The sequence below is a fragment of the Etheostoma spectabile genome, chromosome 22 (assembly GCF_008692095.1).
Source record: "Etheostoma spectabile isolate EspeVRDwgs_2016 chromosome 22, UIUC_Espe_1.0, whole genome shotgun sequence".
Taxonomy (NCBI): domain Eukaryota; kingdom Metazoa; phylum Chordata; class Actinopteri; order Perciformes; family Percidae; genus Etheostoma; species Etheostoma spectabile.
The window spans coordinates 1,562,182-1,584,913 of NC_045754.1; the positions used below are offsets into that span (position 1 = coordinate 1,562,182).

At 41.7% G+C, this 22,732-nt stretch overlaps 1 protein-coding gene across 1 annotated transcript in view; it reads right to left on the reverse strand.

The window, feature by feature from the left end:
- LOC116672501 (microtubule-associated protein 4) overlaps positions 1-22,732 on the reverse strand; it is a 148,415-nt gene that overhangs the window by 8,033 nt on the left and 117,650 nt on the right. The window contains exons 7-13 of the mRNA XM_032504386.1: positions 15,233-16,209; positions 8,530-8,672; positions 5,276-5,594; positions 4,774-4,830; positions 2,409-2,501; positions 1,205-1,286; positions 678-790 (exon numbers count right to left, since the gene is read on the reverse strand). Of these exons, the coding sequence (XP_032360277.1) occupies positions 678-790; positions 1,205-1,286; positions 2,409-2,501; positions 4,774-4,830; positions 5,276-5,594; positions 8,530-8,672; positions 15,233-16,209 (1,784 nt within the window). The remainder of the gene's footprint in view (positions 1-677; positions 791-1,204; positions 1,287-2,408; positions 2,502-4,773; positions 4,831-5,275; positions 5,595-8,529; positions 8,673-15,232; positions 16,210-22,732) is intronic.

Genomic DNA, 22,732 nt, shown 5'->3' on the forward strand with positions numbered 1-22,732 from the left:
TCGTACATGTTCTATATTCATTGGAGAGAATAAATAATTTGTTAATGGACTGCTTTGGCTCAACTGCATTGCCTGTATATAATAATGAAGGGGAGCCGTGCACTGCACACTGTTGCCATAATAACTAACTCAAGTAGATGCCACTATCAGTACACTGCAATTAGCATTGGACACAACGCTCCAACACCTGTAACGTGACATCTGTAATGAAGTGCATCTGAATATTTATTTGCTTATGTACAGTGAAACCTGATTCATCTTCATTGTGATTGGCTGGCTCATAAAATGACTTTTCCGATCTTATTTGCACAAAGTGCCCTGATCTGATCTGTAGCCATTTCCACTAAACAGGAACCACTCTTCATTCTGACCCAACCGGCCCGTCAGACACCGCCTACCAAGAGCCTGGGTCTGACCGAGGTTTCTGCCTAAAAGGAAGTTTTTCCTCGCCACTGTCGCACTGTTGCTTGCTCTGGAGGAAACTACTAGAACTGTTGGGTCCTTGTAAATTCTGGAGTGTGGTTAGACCTACTCTATCTGTAAAATGTCTTGAGATAACTCTTGTTATGAATTGATACTATAAATAAAATTTAATTGAAAATGTAATTGAATTGAATGTAGAAACAAGTTTATAGTATACGCAGATTGAAAGATGTCTTCATGCGTGGTAATCTCACCTTGATGCTTCCTCCACCAGGTGAATGGCTCAGGTTGTCCATGGAACCCACTTTAGACTGAGCCTTTTCCCTAAAGCTCACTTTGTGGGACTCGATCTTCACGACACCACCGCCTGCAGCACAAAGGGATAATCAGTCTGACAATGCTATTTTATACTTTGTTTTGTATATTGTCAATTCTGAGGAGCTGCTAAACTTTGTTTTGTGGTCTAAAAACGACACAACAATAAAGATTTATTCTATTATATAATCATACATTTGCATGCATGGACACAAGCGTCCATAATAGTGACACTGGTGATAATGCTATTTAAATTACAGGGTGGATAAGTTGAATCAAAACTTCTCTCTAACAGTACAACCTTAACGAAGGACTGTTTTACTAGACTGCAGTGTTAGATCTAGGTGTACCTTATTAACTGACAACCTAATATACATAGAGATCCATCCAAAGGCTTTTAAGGACCATGCATTTGATAAAATGATGGATCAAATAGGTAGGGTCAAAACTCCATTTCCCAGCTCACCAGGCTTGTGCTTGATGTTGTCCTTGGAGCCGCACTTTGATGTCACCTTACTCACATCCACCTTCTTGTTGAGTATCTGCACCTGTCAAATGTCACACAAGCCATTTATCACAAGTGTCCATTGTTCAGGGACACGGGTCCTTTGATGGTCTGATTGTTTTTAAGGGTTATTTCTTCTTCAGCTGCACTAAACGTGACATTTACACTGTGAATTATTCCCACCAGGATACATCAAGTGGTGGAACAGGAACAGTCCTCTATATTGTGGCAATTATGATGAAAAAAACCCCAAGACAAATTTAGATTCAAGATCATGCTGCCTCCTTTACAATGTGATGCTGATGGATTGAGAATTCAGACATATTGCTTCCGTTACAATGTGATGCTTATGGATTAAGAATTCAGACATATTGCTTCCGTTACAATGTGATGCAGATGAAATGAAAATTCAGACATATTGCTTCTGTTTCAATGTGATGCAGATGAAATGAAAATTCAGACATATTGCATGACTTGTTTGATTCCAGCAAACACTCATTAAACAAAAAAAAAAATTCAATATCTCAGGTAGTAAAATCATTTTAGACATGTGCTGTAAGAATGGCATGATCACACCGGTGCACACAGTGTAAAATACCAGGCACCAAAAAACAATAATCAGGAAAGGACAGGACAGGACAGCATCAGAAAACCAGAAATCCCTAATGTACCCCTCTGTGATCATACGTCTCATAGAACCAGACAGTCTTAACAGAGACAAAGCCAATCATAGTGGTGGTTGTTTGCTTCACCTGTTATATGTTTAGTAAGTTAGTAACAGGGCAGGACAACACAGGAAAAGTTAAAGGAAGCCAAGGACTGTAAAGCAGGTTCTGGGGAAGGGCTTCTACATTAGGCTTGCTAGCATGCTGTCCAATAATTCCCTCGACTTCCAAGGGTCTAACTGAGAACAGCATTAAGTGATAGGTACCAGAGGTACTGTGGCTTAACTTGAGGAGCTACCCTTACTTTTTTAATGCTGACACCTTTAGGAGGATTGAAGGCTCTCTTTTAAATTTGATTATTTTCCATGTTTAGGAGCAAAAAAGAGATGGAATTATAATATTGCTTCTTTACTCTCTTGTTCCTTCTAGCAAATACATCAGGCCAAATTTGGAGGACTAACTGGCACATGAGCTCTGGTTGTAGGCCAGGCAGTACTTACATTCCCTCCACCAGGAACATGCTTCATATTGTCCTTGGAGCCCAAGCGTGAGGCGACGTGGCTGAAGTCCAGCTTTTTGGAGACTATCTGAACCTATATGGACACAGCATAGCAGCAAGAGGGAAGAGGAGAGCATGGGAGGGGAGGGGATGACACGAGGCGATGCAAAAGGAGAACCGAAGAGAGCAAAAGAAAAGATAACGGAAGAGGATAAAAAAAGAAAAGAGAAGGAGAGAAGAAGTCACCGTCACAGGCAGGGTTAGAAAGGAAAGGACAGAGGGATGGAGCGAGGTTCACCTGGGCAAAGTGGAACACATCTGAAAATATTTGAACTATCATGATATCAGCTGCTGGGCTGTTTAGCAGCCGGAACAGGTAAATCTTGGTAAACTGAAATAGTGACAGTGACAGAAATCCAAAAAGACTTCAAGAGGAATTAAAGCAGAAGCTACTGAATGCCACACAAAACCGTTTTTATAGAGCACCCACAGGACTGCAGAAACTGTTATTAACACACACTGACAAGTGACAAAAGCGACATTAATACCTTATTTTAATGAGAGGTTAGATGGACCAAACCTGACACAGAAAACATTCTTGATCCAAATTAGTTGTTCAGAATTGTGGTTACACTCATTGCATGTTTGTCTTCTTCAAAAAGACACACACTCAAGCACTCATCGTCACAGATTTGTCAGCTGAGGACCACAACTCAGTGCCATTACAGTGATGTACCCCAACCAGCAGGAGTCGCTAGCGCAGCAGTAGTGAAGGGTGTGAGACGGTTCTTCCTGCAGATGAACACTGCCAGTTGTGTGTGATGCAGGGGGATTAAAGTAGTGGCCCAGTTGTAGCAACATCCCAAATTGTTGTGCAGAAATGCACCGACTACAGTACAGTACTGTGAAGTAGTCTGAGGGTTGACTGATTTTTGTTTCAGTGAGACACTACTGCTAGCTGTTTACTACATCAGAGCATGTGACTACTGAAATAATCATATGCAGCACTTACAATAAGAAAAATACTGGATTTGGCTCTACCACTTAACCCCTGTGTTGTCTTCCCACCAAAAAAACAACAACAACCTTTTCTTATGTTTGTGTTCCTTTTTTAACACTACGTAACACTAACCTATTAACTTTAGTTTACAGTTATTTTGGGGATATATGGTCACTAAACCTCATTTCTAAGAAATTACAACTACTGTTTGAGTTAGAAAAGCAGAAACTAGGAATTATTTAGACTAAAATGAAAGGAATGGATGTTGATGGATAATCACAGACTGGAATATGTCAACTTTTACTCAACACTATTTCAAAACCACTTCAATGTGTTTTTCAAATGCTATTAAATTGAATAAGACACCCCAAAATTAATGAAGTAGAGATTTGTACTTGCCAAACAGCGTTGTGTGGAATCAATCATGTTATTTGGGGAAATTAAAAAGAACATTGATATAGGAAAACAGGTCAGTTTGACCCGAGGACAACATGAAGGTTAACTATAGTAGGTAGACTGGACACATTTTGGACAGGTGTCCTTTAACATTTTACAGGCACAAAATAGATTTTAAAGGAAAAGACAAAAGTCGTGAAAACTTGCTTTCTCATCTTCTTGGAATAACACACAGGAAATGAAAAGCTGTTTTAGAACCATAACATATTGTATTGTATGTTTAACCCTATGGCTTCAAACAATGCTGCAATGTTTCAAATGTTATTGCCTTGTTTTCCATTCTTTTCAGAGCACCTAAAAATCTACTTACTTGAGTTATATAACCCAACAAATAAACAATGTGTCTGATTTAATTGTTGTTTAAGTTGTAATTCTGTTGTGTTTGTAAAAGCATTACCAAACAATTACATGTATTGCAACTTTTGCAGTATTGTCAATTCAGCATGGCGTTGGCTATGTGAACTTTTTGGATGGTCTCCGGGTAATGACACTTGTTGAATTTGAATGATCTCTTTAAATTTAAAGTTGTAAATGGCTGAACTGTACCCTGGAAAGAGGATTCTAAAGCTGTAGTTTGCTTCAAATGGAGCCTTTTTAGAATACAAGATTAATGGAAGCAATGGCTATCCTAAATAGCCACTAAGTGGTTTGAAACTGTGTATATATGTTTGAAAATGGGATAGTACAAGATGCTCTTTACTCAAAATTACTCAAAAGTCTCTGGCTAGACATTTTTAACCCCAGCTTTGTCCCTTTGGTAGTGCAATATATTAAAAACCAATGGAAAATATGAACGGTGGTGAAAAGGAAATAGCAAAATATGTCTGAACAGAAAAGAGAGGTGGGAGGTTGAGTATGTGGTGATGGTGGGGGGGATGGGGAGGATGGGGAGGATAGGGAGGAAACTCACTTTGCCCTGGCTCGTTTCTTTGGATATGACGCCCCTGCTCTGAGAGGCAGATGGTACCTGAGGAGACAACCCTGGGTCAACAACAACACCTCATGACAAAACACAGGAAGAGGAAAAGGTGCAGGAGGAGGTGCAAAAAGTGATGTATGAGGGTGGATGATGAAAGGGAGGAAGATAAAAGTACTAAGCTCAGAGAATGGTTGAAGTGGTAGTAAATGAACATGCAGAGGACTGAGTAAGAATTGTCAAACCAAGCAAATGAACAGAGCCAAAGACCATGAGAAAGAGGACGCAGAAATGTATGGACTGTATTTAAATGGACATGTTGACAGCTGGTCAAATTTACAGGATGGATTAAGTGGTGTGTATACGGTTTATTATTTCAAGAGAAGAGTTTCAGAAAGAAGTTTCCAGAGTAAGTGAGGAACAACAGGGTGCCAGTGTCACATGTTGGCCAGTTTCAGAAAATACATGCAGCAGATGAAGCTACAGCAGCACCTACCTTCCCTCCTCCAGGCTGGTGCTTGATGTTGTCGGTGGAGCCAATCTTAGAGCGGGCGTTACGGATGTCAGAGGCCGGTGCTGTGCTGGGGCGAGCTGTGATCCTAGAGGTGGTGGGGGCGGTTACGGTTGAGGAAGTGGCCCTGGGGGCTCGGGGCACCACGGGTTTCTTCTCTGGTACTGTACCAGTGGTGGAGGAGGTTGTGGCCGGCTTGGCTGCTGTGGTTCGAGTGCGAGAGGCAGCCGCGGAGGAAGCAGTGCTGCGGGTGGTGCTGCTGGTGGTCTTGGGCTTTGTAGAGTCACCTGAGAGAGAGAGAGAGAGGAGAGAGAGAGAGAGAGAGAGAGAGAGGGGAGTAAAACGTACTAATGGGTTTTTAAATTTCAAAAATATCCATTTTTTGAATGGTTCATTAAAGGGGAAATTTTGGGTAAAATGACCAAAAATAATGGCAATCTTGCACATTTTAAAACAAAAATCAAAACACCCCCAAAATTTGGGGTGCTTAGGACTCCCGCGCTCCCTCAATTTTCCCCCAATTTTTTTTTTCAGTTTTTTTCATGCTAAAAAAACAATTTTTTTGGGAAACCCTTTCTCCATTTTCCCGAAAAAATTAAAAACCCAAAAAATCTTAAGCACTACTACAAAAACCTGCCCTCTCCAAAAGGGCTTTTTCCCCCAAAAATGTTTTACTGTGTTCAAAAACAAATACTTTTCTCTAAACATAAAAAAAGCGTCCCAAGATACACCCTATCAAGGGGTCATTAAAAAATACCCAAAAAATAGAAAACACCTTGTTCCAAAAAAGAGTCCGAGGAAATACATTTTTTAAACTCAAAAACCAAAATTTTAAATTTTTCCTTTTGCTTTTGATGAACAAAAACATGGGTTTTATAAACTTTTTTTTTTTTCCCCCCCTGTGGGACCCCCCCATTTTTACAGTACTGTAAACCCCCCATCTTTACAAACCGTCCCGGTCTCTGTGAACTGTCATTCTTGTTCTTTGTTGCATGAACCCCAACCAGTCCAAAAACTTTGAGCTCATGGGTTAAAAAATGGAAAAACCCCAAAGTGGGAAGGCCAGACCATTTTCATTACACAGTACACCCGCCTGCAAAGCCTGTACTACAGGATAAAAAAAAAAATATGAAAAAACAAAAAACAAAGGGGTTAAAAAAAAGGGGATCTTCTTTGCGCTGGGTAAAGGCCCAAACACTTTGGCGTCATCACAAAAACAATATTCCTTTCCCTTCCCCTTTTCCTTTCCCTTCCGGGAGCCCCCTGAAAGGGGGGGAAAATGGCGTGCCCCAAATTTTGAAAAAAAGTGAAAACAAAATTTGGGGTTTGTTTCAATCCAAATGACAGTTCTCCCATTTTTAAAATTTTATTTTTTCCACTTGTTCTTCCCGGGGAAGGGTGACCCTGGTTTAAATTTGGGGGCTTTCAAAAGGTGATTTGCGCCCAAAGGTTTTCCACTTCGTTTGGGTGTCCGTTTTTTTTTCGGCCCCCCTGTTAAAGGTCAGAGAAGACCGCAAACCCCCCCACGCGGGAAAAAGCGTTCATACTAAAATAGAACCAACCCCAAATTTTTTGGGGGCATGTGACATGGGTTGGAAAACCCTTTAAAGGCAAAATACCAAAAGGAAAAAAAGTTTTTTATTTAATAAAATGGCTGTTTTTGGGTTTTAAAAAAAAAAATTTTCAAGGTTTTTTACATAAAAGCAGATATAAATGTAATATAAAAAGAAAAAATTTTTCAAATAGACTATTGGGCCCGTTTCCCACAGAACCAAAATTTTAAAAGTTTAAAATGCCAAAGGTTTTCCCTTTTTATAATCAAATCCCCCCCCCAAAGTTTTTTTGTTTAATTGGGGGGGGAAAAACCCGCTGGGGAATAATTTTTAAAAACCCATGCTAAAGTTTTTTAAAAAAAGGGGAAAAAAAACAAACTTTTTTTAAAATTTTCTTTTAAACCTTTAAATAAAAAAAATTTGGAAAATCCAACCTTTAAGGACACCATTTTTCTTTGTGAAGGAATAAAAAAGGTAAAAAAATAAAAAGTTTTCCTTAAAAAAAACAGGAAAAAACATATATTTACAGGGGGTATAAGGATACCACTTTTGGGTTTTTAAAAACGGCAAATTTAATTCCCCTTTTCTTTAAGTCAAATTTTTTTTAAAAAAGTGGGGTTTTCCCCCTGCCCAATTCCCCCCCTAGGGGCCCTTTTCTATTCCCCACCTGTTAAGGAAAATGTTAATTGAGAAAAATTCCCCCCGCGGGTTTAGGAGGGGCCGCAAACTCCCCCCCAAAAAGCAAACGGGGCGTAAAACCACGGCCCGCTAGGTGAAAGGGGTTTAACTCCCCCCGGGGGCCTTTTTGCAATTTAAAGCCCCCTCCTAAGAGCCCCGCCCCCGCGTTTTTTTTTTGAAGGAAAAGTGTCCCCAGTCCCGCGCAGTTTTCCCATGTTGCCCCCAAAAATTTTAAATTTTTTTCTCACCCCGGGAAAATAAAGCCCGTAAACCCGTATAGAAAAGGAAGAGGGAGGCAAAAAAAAGAGGGAAAAAAGGGGTTTTTGAAAAGCCAAAGTGGAGAAAAAAGGGGAAAAAAAGGTACAGAGGATAGCAAAAAAGCAAAAGCACAGGTGGAGGAGAGCAAATGCAGGCCCGGGCCCGCCCGTGTTGGAAATCATGGCCCCCGGGTTTTTTAAAACCCCCAAAACCTACTATTAATAAGATCTTTTTTCCCCCGGTTTGGGGCCCTTTTTAGTGAAAAGAAAAGAAGTTACACATTTTTGGGGTTGTGTTGGGAGAATCAGATCACTATCTGACAAGGGGGGAGTTTCGAAAACCTTAAAAAGCCCTTTAGGTTTCGGGCTTTTTCCTCTCCCGATTTTTCCATTGTCTTGGGGGGCTTTAAAAAACAGATGGTGAGGGTGGGAGTTTTGATTTTTATTTTAATTCAATTTTATTTATATAAACGGGCAAACAAAACAAACCCTTTTTCTCCTTGGGGCTTTTCAAAAAAAGGCAGGTCTAAAACCAAATCGGGGATGTTATTTTCCGAAAAACCCCACAAGTTTTTGTTTTCAAGCCTTGGGGCTTTTTTATAAAAATTCTGACCCTCAAAAAAGTGTGTGTTTTTGTGGGGTTTTTACAATTATGTTTTACACATTTTTTGGGGTTTTTTAAGGGGGGAGCATGTCTTCCCCTAACCCCCAAAAGGCCCCTTTTTGGTTTCAGTGGTGTAGTGGGCGAGACCGGGCCCTGGGGGCGGACTGAACGCTGTTTTTTTCTGGTGCGGGGGGTAGCTGGTTTTTCCCTTTTTTTTGGCCAAACTGGGGCCTGTTTAGGTGCCATTTCCCGGGCCCCCTTTTGGGAAAAGGGGGCGCTTCCTGTAGTGCCTGAGGAGAAAAAAAAATTAAAAACGGGAGTGGTTGGGGGAAAAGGTAAGGGCAGATTTTATGAAGGCCCAAACCCCCTGGTTTAACAAAAGAAATGCTAAAGGGGGGGTCATAAAAAATTTTTTCTGTTTTTCCCTCGGGCCCCAAAAGGGGCCCTGGTTTTTATGAGAAAAATTTAGGGGCAAAGGGCGTTTTTCCCCATGGGGTGGAACATGTAGGCGCTCCCTGGAAAATTGAAAATTCAGGGAGCCCTTTTTTTTCCCCCCCATAAAACCCCTTGGGTGAGCCATGCTCCAAAATCTGCCGAAACCCTCCCCGCAACCCAAATGGGCCCTTTCCCCGAAATTTAGTTTACCCGGAACCCCCCCCCCGGGGCCCCGAAGGGGTAAAAAAGGGTGTGATTTATATTTTTGGTATCACGTGGTTTTCAGTTAAAAAGGCTGATGAGCAGAAACCCCAAAAGGAACTGGGATTTTTTTTTAAAAGTTTTTATCCCCGGGGCCCGAATTTAAAACCCGCGGCTTTTTCGGGCTGTTTTTTTTTTGGGGGTTGGGATGTGTTTTGGGTTTAAAATTCCCGAAAATTTTTTTTTTTAAAATTTTAAATTGTTTAAAAACTGCCAAAAATTTTTTCGGGTTTTTTCACTGAAAATCAGGGGGGCTTTCCCTTTTTTCAAAGTGGGGAAAACTCATTTTCCCGGCCCCATTTTTGGGAAAGATTTTTTTGAAAAAAAAGTTTTTTTAGCTAGGAATTCCCCCCCTCCCACATGTTAGCCACGTGTAAATGTGCGCGATCCGGAAGGGGAAACATGTGGAAAACGCCGACATTTTTGGTTTTTCCTACTTAGAATTCCCCCCATGGGGGGGAAAGAAACTCCCCCACTATGTTTTTAAAGGGAAGGGATTTTAAAAATAAACCGGAATAGACTACTATTACCCATACATTTAGAAAATTCTGTTAAAACGGGTTTCCATGTTCAAGAAGAATTTTTTCCCCAAAAAAAAAAGGACTTTATTTCATAGACCGTTTTAAGCAATTAAGGGGGAAAAACACAGGCTTGTAAAAAAACCCCCTGACTAGTGTTTTTTCCCCCCCCCCCCATGACAGGGGTCTTCAGATAAACACTTTATAGATTTTTTGGGGCCAAACTTTGAATATCCTTTTTAAACTTGGATACTTTAAGGGGTTAGGGCAATTTAGGGGATAGAATATTTTCAACACAAAAAAGGGAAAATAGCTTTGGGGGGCTCCATAAAATTTGTAAAGATAATTAATTTAAAAAAACCTATTTTTTAAAAAAAAGGGGCACAAAAGTAAACCCTTGGGAAAAAGGATGCCCTTTATTGAAAGTGGGGACCCCAAATTTCCCGTATGACTTTACCCCCAAAAGGCAAATATTTTTTTTTTTGAGGGTTTTTACCCGCATATTATAAAGCAACCTTTAAAACTGCACCCCAAAAAACATCAAGGGTTTTTGAACACAACTGTGATTTTGGGGAGCCTAAAGGATGAGACCCCCGGGGTCAGGAAAGAGTTTTTTTTTTTCCCCAAAAAAAATTTCCCAGATATTAAACCCCTTTTTTGGAAACCCTTCAATTTTAGCCCCGGATGCCAGCCCAACTTAGCCCCGCCCCCCAACATTTTGGAAAGGGGGGGGGGAAATTTCCCCCGGGGGGCCCCTTTACCCCTTGTGGAGCAACTAGGTTGAGCAAAAGCTGTTAAAAACCCCAAACAAATTGGGAGGGGGGGGCTTTTTAAAAACGATGGCCGATGATCCCATAAGTGATTGGAAAGAAGAGAGCAGACCCCGGGGACTCGCCCCAACCCCGTCGCCCGGGGCCCGGCTGCTCAAAGGCCCTTTTCCCCTCCCGGGGCCAGCTGGGCGGGTTGGTAATGGTTTTATTCACCCCTGTGTATTTTTTAATTTTCCCTTTTTTAAAACGTAGAAAATCCCAGGGTGCAAAGAATGTTTTGTAATTTCTAAAAAACCCGGTTTGGGGTGGTGTTTAACCCCCCCCCGCAAAATTCCCCAAGCCGGGGGAAGGGTTGCAGTACAAAAAGCTAAAAACCAGTTTTTGTTTCGCTTTTTACATTATGGTCGCCCCAACATAAGTCCCCATACTCCCGGCTTTTGATTTGGGGTTTTAGGTTTCCAATTTTTGGGGCCCCGAGGGGTTTTTGGTTTTAAAACTCCTCATAAAAACCCGCCCCCCGGGGGGCCCGTATCAATCCTATTTGACTAGGGTCTGAGTTAAAGAGTTAGGGTAAAAACCTTTTTTTTTTTCCGGGGCAAAATTTAAAAAGAATTAAACCCAAAGTTTTTTTCGCTTTTTCCGAGTTCTTTGGGCCCTTCCCAAATTTAAATTTTAAAATGTTTTTTCCATATTTTTTTTAAAAAAGGGTCCATCTTCTTTTTTTTAAAAATTTTGTCTATTTTTTCCCCAAAAAAGTTTTTCACTTTTTTTTTTTCGTTTCCCCCCCAACACTTTTTGGGGCCCCCTTTTTGTTTTTTTTTCAAAGCAAAAATTAATTTTTAAAAAACACCCCACATTTTTAAAGAAATAGTGGGGGAAAAAATTTTTTTTTTTTTTTGGGTTTGAAAAGGGAAAAAATTATTTTTTTGAAGTGAAAAAATTTTTTGAAAAGGGGGTCAAATTTGAGGGAGGGTTTTTTTTGTTTTTGGCGGGTTTTGGCACACTTTAAACCCCAAAAAACCTTTGGGGAAAATGGGCTATGAAATCCTTGTTGTGTATAAATGGGGTATTTGGGGAGGGCCCTTTACAGACGTCCCGACAATGAAAATCACCTTGCCTTTACACAAGCGCCGTTGGGGGGTGGAGGAGCAGGGGCGGGGTGGTAGGAAAATTGGGGGGGGAGGGGAGGCAGGGGGGCTGGTAAGGTGGGGAGGATGCAGGGCCGGGTGGGGAAAGTGGTGGGGGGATGCGGGGGCTGGGAAGAGTGGTTTAAAATTTCAGGGGGGCTGGTTTAAGGGGGGGGTGGGGGGGAAAGATGGAAAAGGGCCGGGGCGGGTGAAGTGGTGGGGGGCCCCTTTGGACCAGGCGGGGGGCTTTTGGGGTGGGGGCCTTTGGGGTTTTGGTTGGTTTTTTTTTTAAAAGGGGGTGGGGGGGGATTGGGGCGCTTGTAGGGGCTGTGCCCGAACCCCGGCACCGCGCTTCGGAAAGGGGGGTTTTGCAGCAGCGCTCGGTTTGGGGGGGCCCCCCCAGGGCACCGGGTCCCCGCAGGAACGGAAATAAGGACAAAAGGAAAAGGGGAAAATAAGGGGGGGAAAACAAAAGGGAAAAAAAAAAAAAGGAAAAAATGATGATAATGTTAATTAAGCAGCACAAGCAGATAATAAACCCAAATCATAAAAAGAAAAAGGGAAAGCAAAATTTAAATAGGGAAATTTGTAAAAAAATAAAAACCCGCATTGGATTCATTGTTGCAATGTTGCCTACTGTATTGTGCAGTACACCTTGTTCAGACCTATTTGAGGTCATAAACCTGTCTTAAAACAACACTAGAGAACTTTTCCCCCTGCAGGTTGGAAGCAGAATTGTCCATTACATTACATTATGCAAGTTTGCCAGATCGGGTACCAGATGGACAATGTAATGTAAAGGACAATTCCGCTTCCAACCTGTAGGGGGACTGAAGCGGGAAAAGTTCTCCAGTGTTGCTTTAATACAGATTTATGACTTCAAATAAGTCTGAACTTGCCTGGCTCCGCCCTCCTAAGGACTTCCACTCAATTTTCATTTCCCTTCATCACTTTGGGTTTTTGGGTATATTCATGGGTTTTCTCCGGCCCAATTTTAAACCCGTCCAACAGATGAAGGGGGTGAGTTGAGTCCCGTGGTGGAGAACGATCCGAAAAGCCATTCGGTCGGTTTGTGGCAACGCTGAAAATATCCAGAGTTAAACCCGACAAGAAAAATAATGCTGGTTTTGTTGGGGCCTCCTCCCTGGGGTTGGGGGAAAGTTAATTTTTCCACCGCCCGTTGGTGAAGGATTGGCAAAGGCTAACATGGGCTAACTAGCAAGCTTTTGCTAATAAACCCTTTTTGGTCTCCCCTTTGTTCACATCGCGGGCATCGTTAAAACCAAACTTAGCGTTTGGGTTTGGAGATCCAATAAAAACAAAAGGAAGTTTGATTGGGCTAAATGGTCAATGCAAGGGGCCCAGACCCTGCACAAAAGTAGGCAAAAAACCGAGCAAACTTTAGCTGGATCATGATAAAGGCTACTTTTTCTTTAAATTCCCCCTAAAAATCTAACTGTCAAAAAACTTTGGGCTTTATTCCCCAAAACGTTTTAGCTATTTCCCCCTAAATTTGATATCTGAGGTTGTTTGTTTTACACAGTTCATAAATTTTGTTTTAAAGGAAATTTTAAAAATTATTTTTAAAATTATCATTTACATAAAAAAGAAAAAAAGTAAATAATATTTAACCATTTTTTTAAGGGATAAAAAAAAAAAGGAAAGAAAAAAAGAGTAAAAACCAAAACAAAAAAGCTTTAGGACAAAAAAAAACTGAAGGGTCTGGACATTAAAATCTTTTTGCGTAAATTTTGATTTGTTCAAAAAAGGCAAAAATTTTATATAATATAAAAATAATAAAATGCAAATGAATATGTAATATTATTTCTTAGTTACGTTAATTTTAACGAGGGCTGTAAGCGTTCGCGTCTGGTAGATCCCTTGATGGTATAAAAATTAATTTTCTAAAAAAAAAGGGATTATATTAAAATATCTTCGTATTTTAAAATGCATTAAAATTTTAAACTTTTTGTACGGTGAAAAACAGTCAAATAAGGGGTTTACGTAAATTTAAAAAAGCCAAAAAAATTTAATATATTAATTTTTTCCCCAAAACCTGTCTTTTTATTTCTCTCCCAAAATCCCAAATTGAGTACGCACTAGGGGACAAAAAATTTTGGACGGATCAGGGTTTTTGGGTCCAGATCGGATACTTTTTCAGATCCGCACAAAAAGGGGGAATTTGAAAGTTTTTATTAAATGAATTACAACAATTTTTAAAAAACTTCTTTCCCTTTTAAATGCCCAACGCAGTAAAAAGGGTACTTTACACTAACCCTAAAAAAGGGGTTTCCCATTTCCCCAAAGGTTACAACAGCAAAACCTTGCTAGTTTGGGGTTCTTTAGCTCAAGCTTTGCCCCCAGACTTTTGGGCGCCTTGACATGAAATAGGGGCCCCCTTTTCACCCCTTTTTAGCTGAAACGCAAAACCGTTTTTAGTATAGCTAACGAAACGGGGGGTCATCAAAGTTAGGCTAACATAAACGTCAGAAAAGGGAATTTACTACATAAATTTTCCTCTGAAGGCCTTAATGTTAACTATGGAAAACTCAGGATGTTCTTTGTCTAACTGTTTCGGACAACAGAAGAGCGCTGACTTTAAAAGGGCACTAAAAATTAGCACTGAAAACAACTTTGCTATTCCAGTACCGGGGAACATTGACAGAAGATGAAAAGAGAAAATTTCCCCCTCTTTAAGTAACGCGCAGTAAATTTCTATTTCAACTATACGGTAAAATTTGAAATTGATCGGCCTTCACATTTTTCCGACCGTGAGGTTGTCCGTTACCCGCTAAGGAAAAACCTCAACCCCCCCCAACTTGGCAAGACAGCAAAAAAAGTTGGGAAAAAAGCGTTCCGGGAACAGAGCTGTGCGGGTTTTTAAATTTTGATTATTAAAGCTCACCGGCCAACCTCCAGTGGCCCCTTCTTAAACTAGAGTTTAAAACTTCCTCGATTCTGCTTGCCACAAAGAAACAAAATTAAACTTTTTGCTCCCTTTTTTTTCAGGGTAAAATGGATGATCTTACATTATAACACGTTTTAGTCTGATGTGATACTTGTCACTCGCCGATGTAAGTCAAGTGCAGATTTGAATCACGCATGCGTCACTTTGCAAAGAGTAGCATACAAGATGCTAACAAGAGACTTCTGTAATGTCAATACAGTAAAAATGGACCTACTCAACAAAGTTGGTTCACTGCTAGCTACAAGTTAGCATCAAACACAACAAGCTTGTTAGCTGAATAGCGTTTTGAGCTAACATTAGCAATCAAACAACCAGATAGCTAAAATGTTTTTGAAAGGACTGCCAGCTTAGCTACAGCTAGTGATCAAACACAACAAAGCCTGTCACTGGAATGGTGTTTTGAGCTAATGTTAGCAATCAAACAACCATAGATAGCTAAAACGTTTTTGAAAGGACTGCTAGCTTAGCTACAAGTTAGCAATCAAACACAACATAGGCTGTCACTTGATAGCTAAATCATTTTTGAAATGATTTCCATCTTTTCTTGTTGTTTGTAATGAGAAAAGTTTATTATTTTATGGATTTCACAAATTTCAGTGTGACACGTTATGCCGTAAAACGTTTAAATCTAAGCATGAGGGACTCAAATCTGCACTCGACTTACATCGGTGTGTGACAGCACTAATAAAATAGTGCGATCCATGTTTGTTTTCAGCGTAGATTCTATGGAGCCTACCATTATGTTATGTGTGTCATGAAAAACATTACTACCTTGGTCTTCTTGTCTGCACCTGACGGGTCTCTGCTCGGAGTGGCACTGCTTCCATTGGTTGCAGGTTTTGCTTTTTTGGCCTTCTCTCCTCCGTCTGCTTTTGCAGCCTTGTCCTTCTTGTCATCCTTTATCTCCACAACTTTTTTGTCGACCGGCATTTTGTCCTGCTTCTCGTCCTTATCGGTCTTCTGCATTGGTCTGGCCGCCGGCTCCTCAGGGGGTTTCTCCACCATCTTCTTGGCTTCGTCTGTGTCAGCTTTCTCCTTCTTGGTGTCTTCCACCTCTGGTGTCTTCTTTGTCTCTGTGTCAGCCTTCTTCTCCAGCTTGTCATAGCTGGTATCCAGCTTGTTGGGTGTCGGCTGTTGCTCTGGGGTCTTTTCTACTTTGTCCGTGCGCTGTTCTTTACCATCCTTCATCTCAGTTTTCTCAAACTTCTCTGTTTTTTCTTCAATTTTGGACTTTTCATTTTTCTCCACTTTGTCCACAGTCTCTGTTTTCTCCACTTTGCTCCCTTCTTCTTTTGTCATCTCCACTTTTTCTACTTTCCCTGTCTTGTCCGCTGTATTTGTCTTTAGCAATTTATCTGGGGATTCTTCTACCTTGTTCATTTTATCCTCCTTATCTGCCTTCTGCTGCACTGACTCCACTTTCTCTTTCTCCTTTTCTGTCTGTTCCTCTGTCACCTTCACTTTGGCTGCCTCTTTCTCCTCTTTAACATTTTCTGTGTCTTTTACCTCTTTCTCATTTTCCTTTTCTTTCACCCTTTCTGCCTCTTTCTCCTTCTCTTTTTGTGTCTCTTTCTGTTTTTCCTTCTCCATCTCTTTCTCAACCTTGGCTGGAGTCTCACTGCTGGCAAATTCTACCTTCACACTCTTCTGCTCAGCTTTATCCAGAGGGTGAAACAGGTCTACCTTCTTTACATCGTCCTCCAGTTTCTCTTCCTTCTTCTCTGCCTTCTCCATCTTGTCAGATTTTACTGGAAGGAAAGGGGATTTAAATTAGAAATCAATATATAAATATACATACAGTATATTTCACACATTATAGGCCTCTAGCACACAGTTACCAGTAGGAAGCACAAGGACTCACTTGGCTCCACAACAAGCTCAATACAGCCAAAACCCAGAAAATCATCCTTGACTTATCCAACTCTAATCTCCCATAAACATCTCATGTGAACCCATAACCATCATGGTCCTATTTTTATTTGTCAGAACATATTCAGTATAAGCAAACTGAATATTAGCTCGTACCACAGAAGGTGAGTTTCCATCCACCTGTTTTTAATGCTCATTTTCAGTTTGCGCTGATCAACACAGAGAGTACAGAATAAGTCACTACTACAAATTATATACTTAAGGCAGAGTTTGTGAAATAGGTGGAATATTTCAGATCTGCTTCGTTGATGTGAATGAAAACAAAATACTATGAGTCTGGATGATGTTGCTGCCATGCTAAACTAAAACACCATGCAATATACACAATGCAAAAGAACATAGTTAACATATCTCCTGTGCTGAATCACTGAATGAAACCTGTGCATCATCTGCCCTCAGGTGGCAATGACCTAACAGTGGGGTGAACTGAGCACGGTCAGAGCGTCCCAGCTGGATCCTCTGATGTCCACATTGGGAAAACAAATGCAACGTAACAGATTCCAAAGCTGTGTATCCTGTGCGGCCTTCACGTTCACAATCCATTGTAAGGTGAGATTGATTTTACTGTCCCGAAGGAAATTTCTTTCAATATCTGCTGTTTGAAAAATTCAACACGACATATTTACATAAATACACATATACATAAAGTGCACAGACACAGACTGTTGCATTACTTTACGTGGGCATGCTCATGTTGCATGCAGAGACTGCCACTAGCCAACAAAATTGCACACTGCCCGTTGTGCGACACATCGTAATATAATATGTCATAATATGTGCAGTAAGGGTAAGCCGCAATAACTTTATCATCTTATCATTGAGCGCCTGTCGCACAGAAATGTAGTAAGAGAGTTATCTCAAGACACTTTACCGTTAGAGTAGGTCTAGACCACACTCTATAATTTACAAAGCCCCAACAATTCTAGTAATTGCCCCAAGAGCAAGTAGGAAAAACTCCCTTTTAGTGAGAAACCTTGGACAGACCCAGGCTCTTGGTATGCGGTGTCTGACGGGGCTGGGGTTGGGGGTGTGATAAACATTGGCAATTATACATACAGCATGTACGTCACATAGACCTCTGCGAACCCTCCCACCTATGTGGATGTGAAAGTATAAATGTGCTTCCAGTTAGAGTATTCTAGGACAAACATGTATTTCTGTAGCTGAACACAGTTAGAAAAAAGGTTAAAGACGTTCAGAAGGACAGGACTCAAGTCCCCGGGTTGTGTTTGATAGATAATAGTTTAAAGTGTTCATATTCTGCTCTGCATACCCTACGCCGGACCCTACGCCGTAGCCTGACATGCACTACTCAAAAAATGGAACCACTACTACTAACTATACGACGCAGCGACGCACGTCCCTCGGCCGTGGCTTGGAAGCGTTGCGTTTCCCCCTGACTCGTTTCCTGGTTCTCCTTCTCCATAAACAACATGAACATCAAGGAGAGAGTGAACTCTTCCTGCTACTGATTTCCTACCCTGGTCAGAAAGAACAGGGGAGACACTTTTTTTTTCTCACTTTGCCTCCAGAGTCTGCACTCACTCTGAAGCTAATCACCCCCCCCACACACACACACACACACACACGCCGGCCCTGCTATTATATCAACGCACACACCAACGCACAAGTATAACCTTCAGAACACTTACGTAGGCTGCGGCAAAAGCTCTGCGTGGAGCCTCGACAGAATCGTAACTCAAGCTTTACCTCATGCAACATCTTACCTCATGTCTCTCCCTCTGTCTCTCCCTCTGCCCCCCCCCAAACTTTTCCTCTAAGTAAGTCAGCTCAAGTTTAGCCCGGAAGCAGTCTGTAAACAGTGATTGATGTTTACAACTAGCAGTTTTCTGAATGGATTGACCATTCAGCGTTCTTCTCTTCCTAAGAAGTCTTACTAATCAGGAGGTGTACAGTATTCACAACATGCCTGTTTCTTGCCCTGCCTTGTTTTATTTCCAGATCTAAGCTATTTACTTCATTACCAACAAGAACGGTGGCCAAATCAATGAAAATAAGACCGACGTATGAAACTGGAATTCATTCACATTCATAGTATCATAATGGTGCTGATCAACTGGCTTATTAGCTATTATACTCTTCACTAAATCTTGACGTGACTGCAGGTTTCTCGAAGTTCATTTTACAGAAAACAATTCAAGATTTGTTTCTCACTCCCACTTTTGGCAAACGTCATGATAAAAGAGGGTTCCTTACATTCCAGTGCTTAGGAGTCAGCGTGGGTGGACAGAAAGAAGAACAACGGGTTAAGAATGGTAACACACTCTTTTTTTATCCATTTTGGTGCTCATTTTTTACATTAGCTTCTGGTTTATAGCTCCTTCAGAAAATGGTCCCATGCCAATAATGACATTTAAAAAAAGGGACTGAAAGAGGACAACATGGGAAGGAAAGGAGGGAACCAGACAAGGAAAATGAGGCGTAGAGCAGAATGAAATGACATTGGACGCTTACATAACACGCAGCAACCCCAGACCTGGAACGGTGACATACATCAGACCAAACAGAGTGAACACAAATAGGTGACTATATACAAGAAAAAAAAAACTGACCTTAATAAAATGAGACATCGCTGTGACAAGACAAAGGAAAAGGGAACAGGAGAAATGGGAGCAAACTAAGTAAGCAAACAAGGCCTTGGTTTTCTGAATTGTAAACAATGAGAGACTCAGGAGATCAACTTGATCCTCTAATTAGGGCAGAAATCTGATATGTGCCAGAGCTGTGGAAAGCCTGGTGAAAATGGCTTCATTAAAGCAAACAGCAGGCGGTGAAACCCAACCTTCCCACTTTGACACTCCCTGTGTCACTCCTTTTCACAATGCTCTCTTTTTTTTTTTTTAACTCTTTTTTGCAGTGGTCCTTTGTCTATTTCCCATTTTTTCTTCTATCTTCTTTATCTATTAAAAACACTGCCACCGAGATAGGATCACAGTATATGGAAAGAAACATCCCCTATTCCCTCATTCTCTCTGTTTTGTACACAATCCAACAACGTTGACCTGAGGCCTGTACTACAGCATGCCCTGGATTTATTCCAGTTACCCGGCTTCACCTGACCTAAGAACCGTGCTCCCACATAAGCTGTGTCAGGACGGCGGTTATCAACTAGGTCCATCAACCCGGGGTTTCCCAACCCAGAGACCCATAAACTTTTATTTCAGTTGCAACCCTGGCAGTGGGAAGCGAGCGTGAGAGCAAATAAAAAATATAAAAACACAATTCAAACCGATGTGTTTGGAATCGTTGTTTTTCTTATGTTATTAGGAGCACCAGGTCAATTTAGGCCTCTATTGACAGGACAGCCAAAGAAATGGAAAAGCTGCAGGTCGGAGTCGAACCCTGGTCCTTAAAGAACCTAAAGCACATAAACAGGTTCAAATGAAATTCTGATCAATGAGGTCTCCATTCTTAATGAACAATTTAGAACCAAATTTTGGGGCATCCATTTGGCTCCTCCAGTAAAAGCTGCGTTTACAGAAGCCGTCTCATTAAAACCCTGTCAGTCCTTTGCTCTGTTGCTCCACAACACTTGGAGCTCTCTGGTTGAGTGGAGTTTATCAGCCTTGACATCACAGTATGTGAAGTGTATGCTACACTACATCAGTGCCCTTTGGTAGCACATCCAACACAGTGGACGCTTCAAAGTGCTCGTGAAGTGGTGACAGAGTGGAGAGTGGACATTGTGGCTTAATGTCCTTTCGGAAGTGTGAGACTCTGTTTGGCTGTCTAACGAAGGCTCACTGGCAGCTCAGTGATGAGTTACAGCAGTTTACAGTGAATAGGGTGAACCCAGGGTTTCTGCAGGTTTAACCAAGTCCAATTTAAGACTTTTTAAGACCATTATGAATGGAATGTAAAAAAAAAACAGATGTCAGAATCCGGAAACATCGTTTGAAACTTTTCCCCCCGATTCCCTCATTGGCATCATAGGACTAGTGTTCAGATTGGCTTCAATAGAAGCTGCACATTGGTCTCGTTTGTAGTGGTGATACAGTGAATAATTATTTGGACTAGCAAAAGAAAGAACTACACACCCCAAATTAAAAAATAGAAACATTTTAAAGCACTGCGGGAGCATTTCAACGAGCATTAGAGGTAGCGTTATATGGATGTAGAAAAATTAAGAGCTGTTTAGAATTATTTAACACCTAGAACACAAAATAAAGCAAATTTAAGACTTTTTAAGGCCTACAATTTAGATTTTGAAATCTTGGACCCTGCTGAAACCCTGTGAACCCTTGGAATCATCAACATCTATTTGTTTGGTTTTCACACCCATTATGTACATGGCAGAGGAAGTACGAGCTACATATTATTTTAGGGATATGCTATGCTAACAGTATTCCTTGGATTAGGGTGGCACCTAAATCATGGTTGCAGGTTTCGCCGTGGTCCTGCTCTACTTACCCTCCTACACCCTGCTACACTCTGCAGTGCCTTGCTATGCCCTGCTACGTCCTGCTATGTCTTGCAGTGCCCTGCTACATCCTGCTATGTCCTGCAGTGCCCTGCTACATCCTGCTATGACCTGCAGTGCCCTGCTACATCCTGCTATGACCTGCAGTGCCCTGCTACGCCCTGCTATGTCCTGCAGTGCCCTGCTACGTCCCGCTATGTCCTGCAGTGTCCCTGCTACGCCCCGCTATGTCTTGCAGTGCCCTGCTACGTCCCGCTATGTCCTGCAGTGCCCTGCTACGCCCCGCTATGTCTTGCAGTGCCCTGCTACATCCTGCTATGTCCTGCAGTGCCCTGCTACATCCTGCTATGACCTGCAGTGCCCTGCTACAGCATGACCTGCAGTGCCCTGCTACGCCCTGCTATGTCCTGCAGTGCCCTGCTACGTCCCGCTATGTCCTGCAGTGCCCTGCTACGCCCCGCTATGTCTTGCAGTGCCCTGCTACGTCCCGCTATGTCCTGCAGTGCCCTGCTACGTCCCGCTATGTCCTGCAGTGCCCTGCTACGTCCTGCTATGTCCTGCAGTGCCCTGCTACGTCCTGCCATGTCCTGCAGTGCCCTGCTACATCCTGCTATGTCCTGCAGTGCCCTGCTACGTCCTGCCATGTCCTGCAGTGCCCTGCTACATCCTGCCACATCCTGCTACGTCCTGCTACATCCTGCTATGTCCTGCAGTACCCTGCTACATCCTGCTATGTCTTGCAGTGCCCTGCTACGTCCTGCCATGTCCTGCAGTGCCCTGCTACGTCCTGCTATGTCCTGCAGTGCCCTGCTACATCCTGCTATGTCCTGCAGTGCCCTGCTACGTCCCGCCATGTCCTGCAGTGCCCTGCTACATCCTGCTATGTCCTGCAGTGCCCTGCTACATCCTGCTATGTCTTGCTGCATCCTGCTAGGCCCTGCAGTGTCCTTCTACAACATGAACTACTACAATTTTTTCTAGTCATAGTTCCATTATCTTAATTAATGACTATTATTGCCAGTGTTCATCACACCCCCGACCAAAAGCAAGTTTTCCTCACCCTCCAAGATTTCTCCCTAAAAGGGAGTTTTTCCTCGCCACTGGCACACTACATGCTATCTATCTGTAAGATGTCTTGAGATTAACTCTTGTTATGAATTGATACTATGCTAAACTTGAATTGAATTAAAGGCTGTTAATTGTACTTTAAGGACACTTTCTACTGTATTGGATTTTTTTTCCTTCAATTTAATATAATTTGGATTGTTACTAACATGCCCATTGGTTGTCAACACATATATGCCTACGTAATATTGCAAAAATCAGGAATATCCTGTCTAAAAATGATGCAGAAAAACTAGTCTATGCATTTGTTACTTCTAGGTAGGATTATTGCAATTCTTTATTATCAGGCTGCATCCTGCGATGCCCTGTTACATCCTGCTACGTCCTGCTGTGTCCTGCCACGTCCTGCTGTGCCTTGTAATGCCGCACAGTGCCATGCTACGCCATGAACTACTACAAAGAACTGCTACAAACTACTATTTTTTGTGACTGTAATTGCCATTCTTCATTCTAACCCCAACCGGCCCGTCAGACACCGCCTACCAAGAGCCTGGGTCTGACCGAGGTTTCTGCCTAAAAGGAAGTTTTTCCTCGCCACTGTCGCGCTGTTGCTTGCTCTGGAGGAAACTACTAGAACTGTTGGGACCTTGTAAATTCTGGAGTGTGGTCTAGACCTACTCTATCTGTAAAGTGTCTCAAGATAACTCTTGTTATGAACGGATACTATAAATAAAATTGAATTGAAAATTGAATTTTATGAAAAGCGCAATGAGATAACTGTTGTTTTGATTTAGCGCTATATAAATAAAATTGAATTTAATATATTGACATGGATA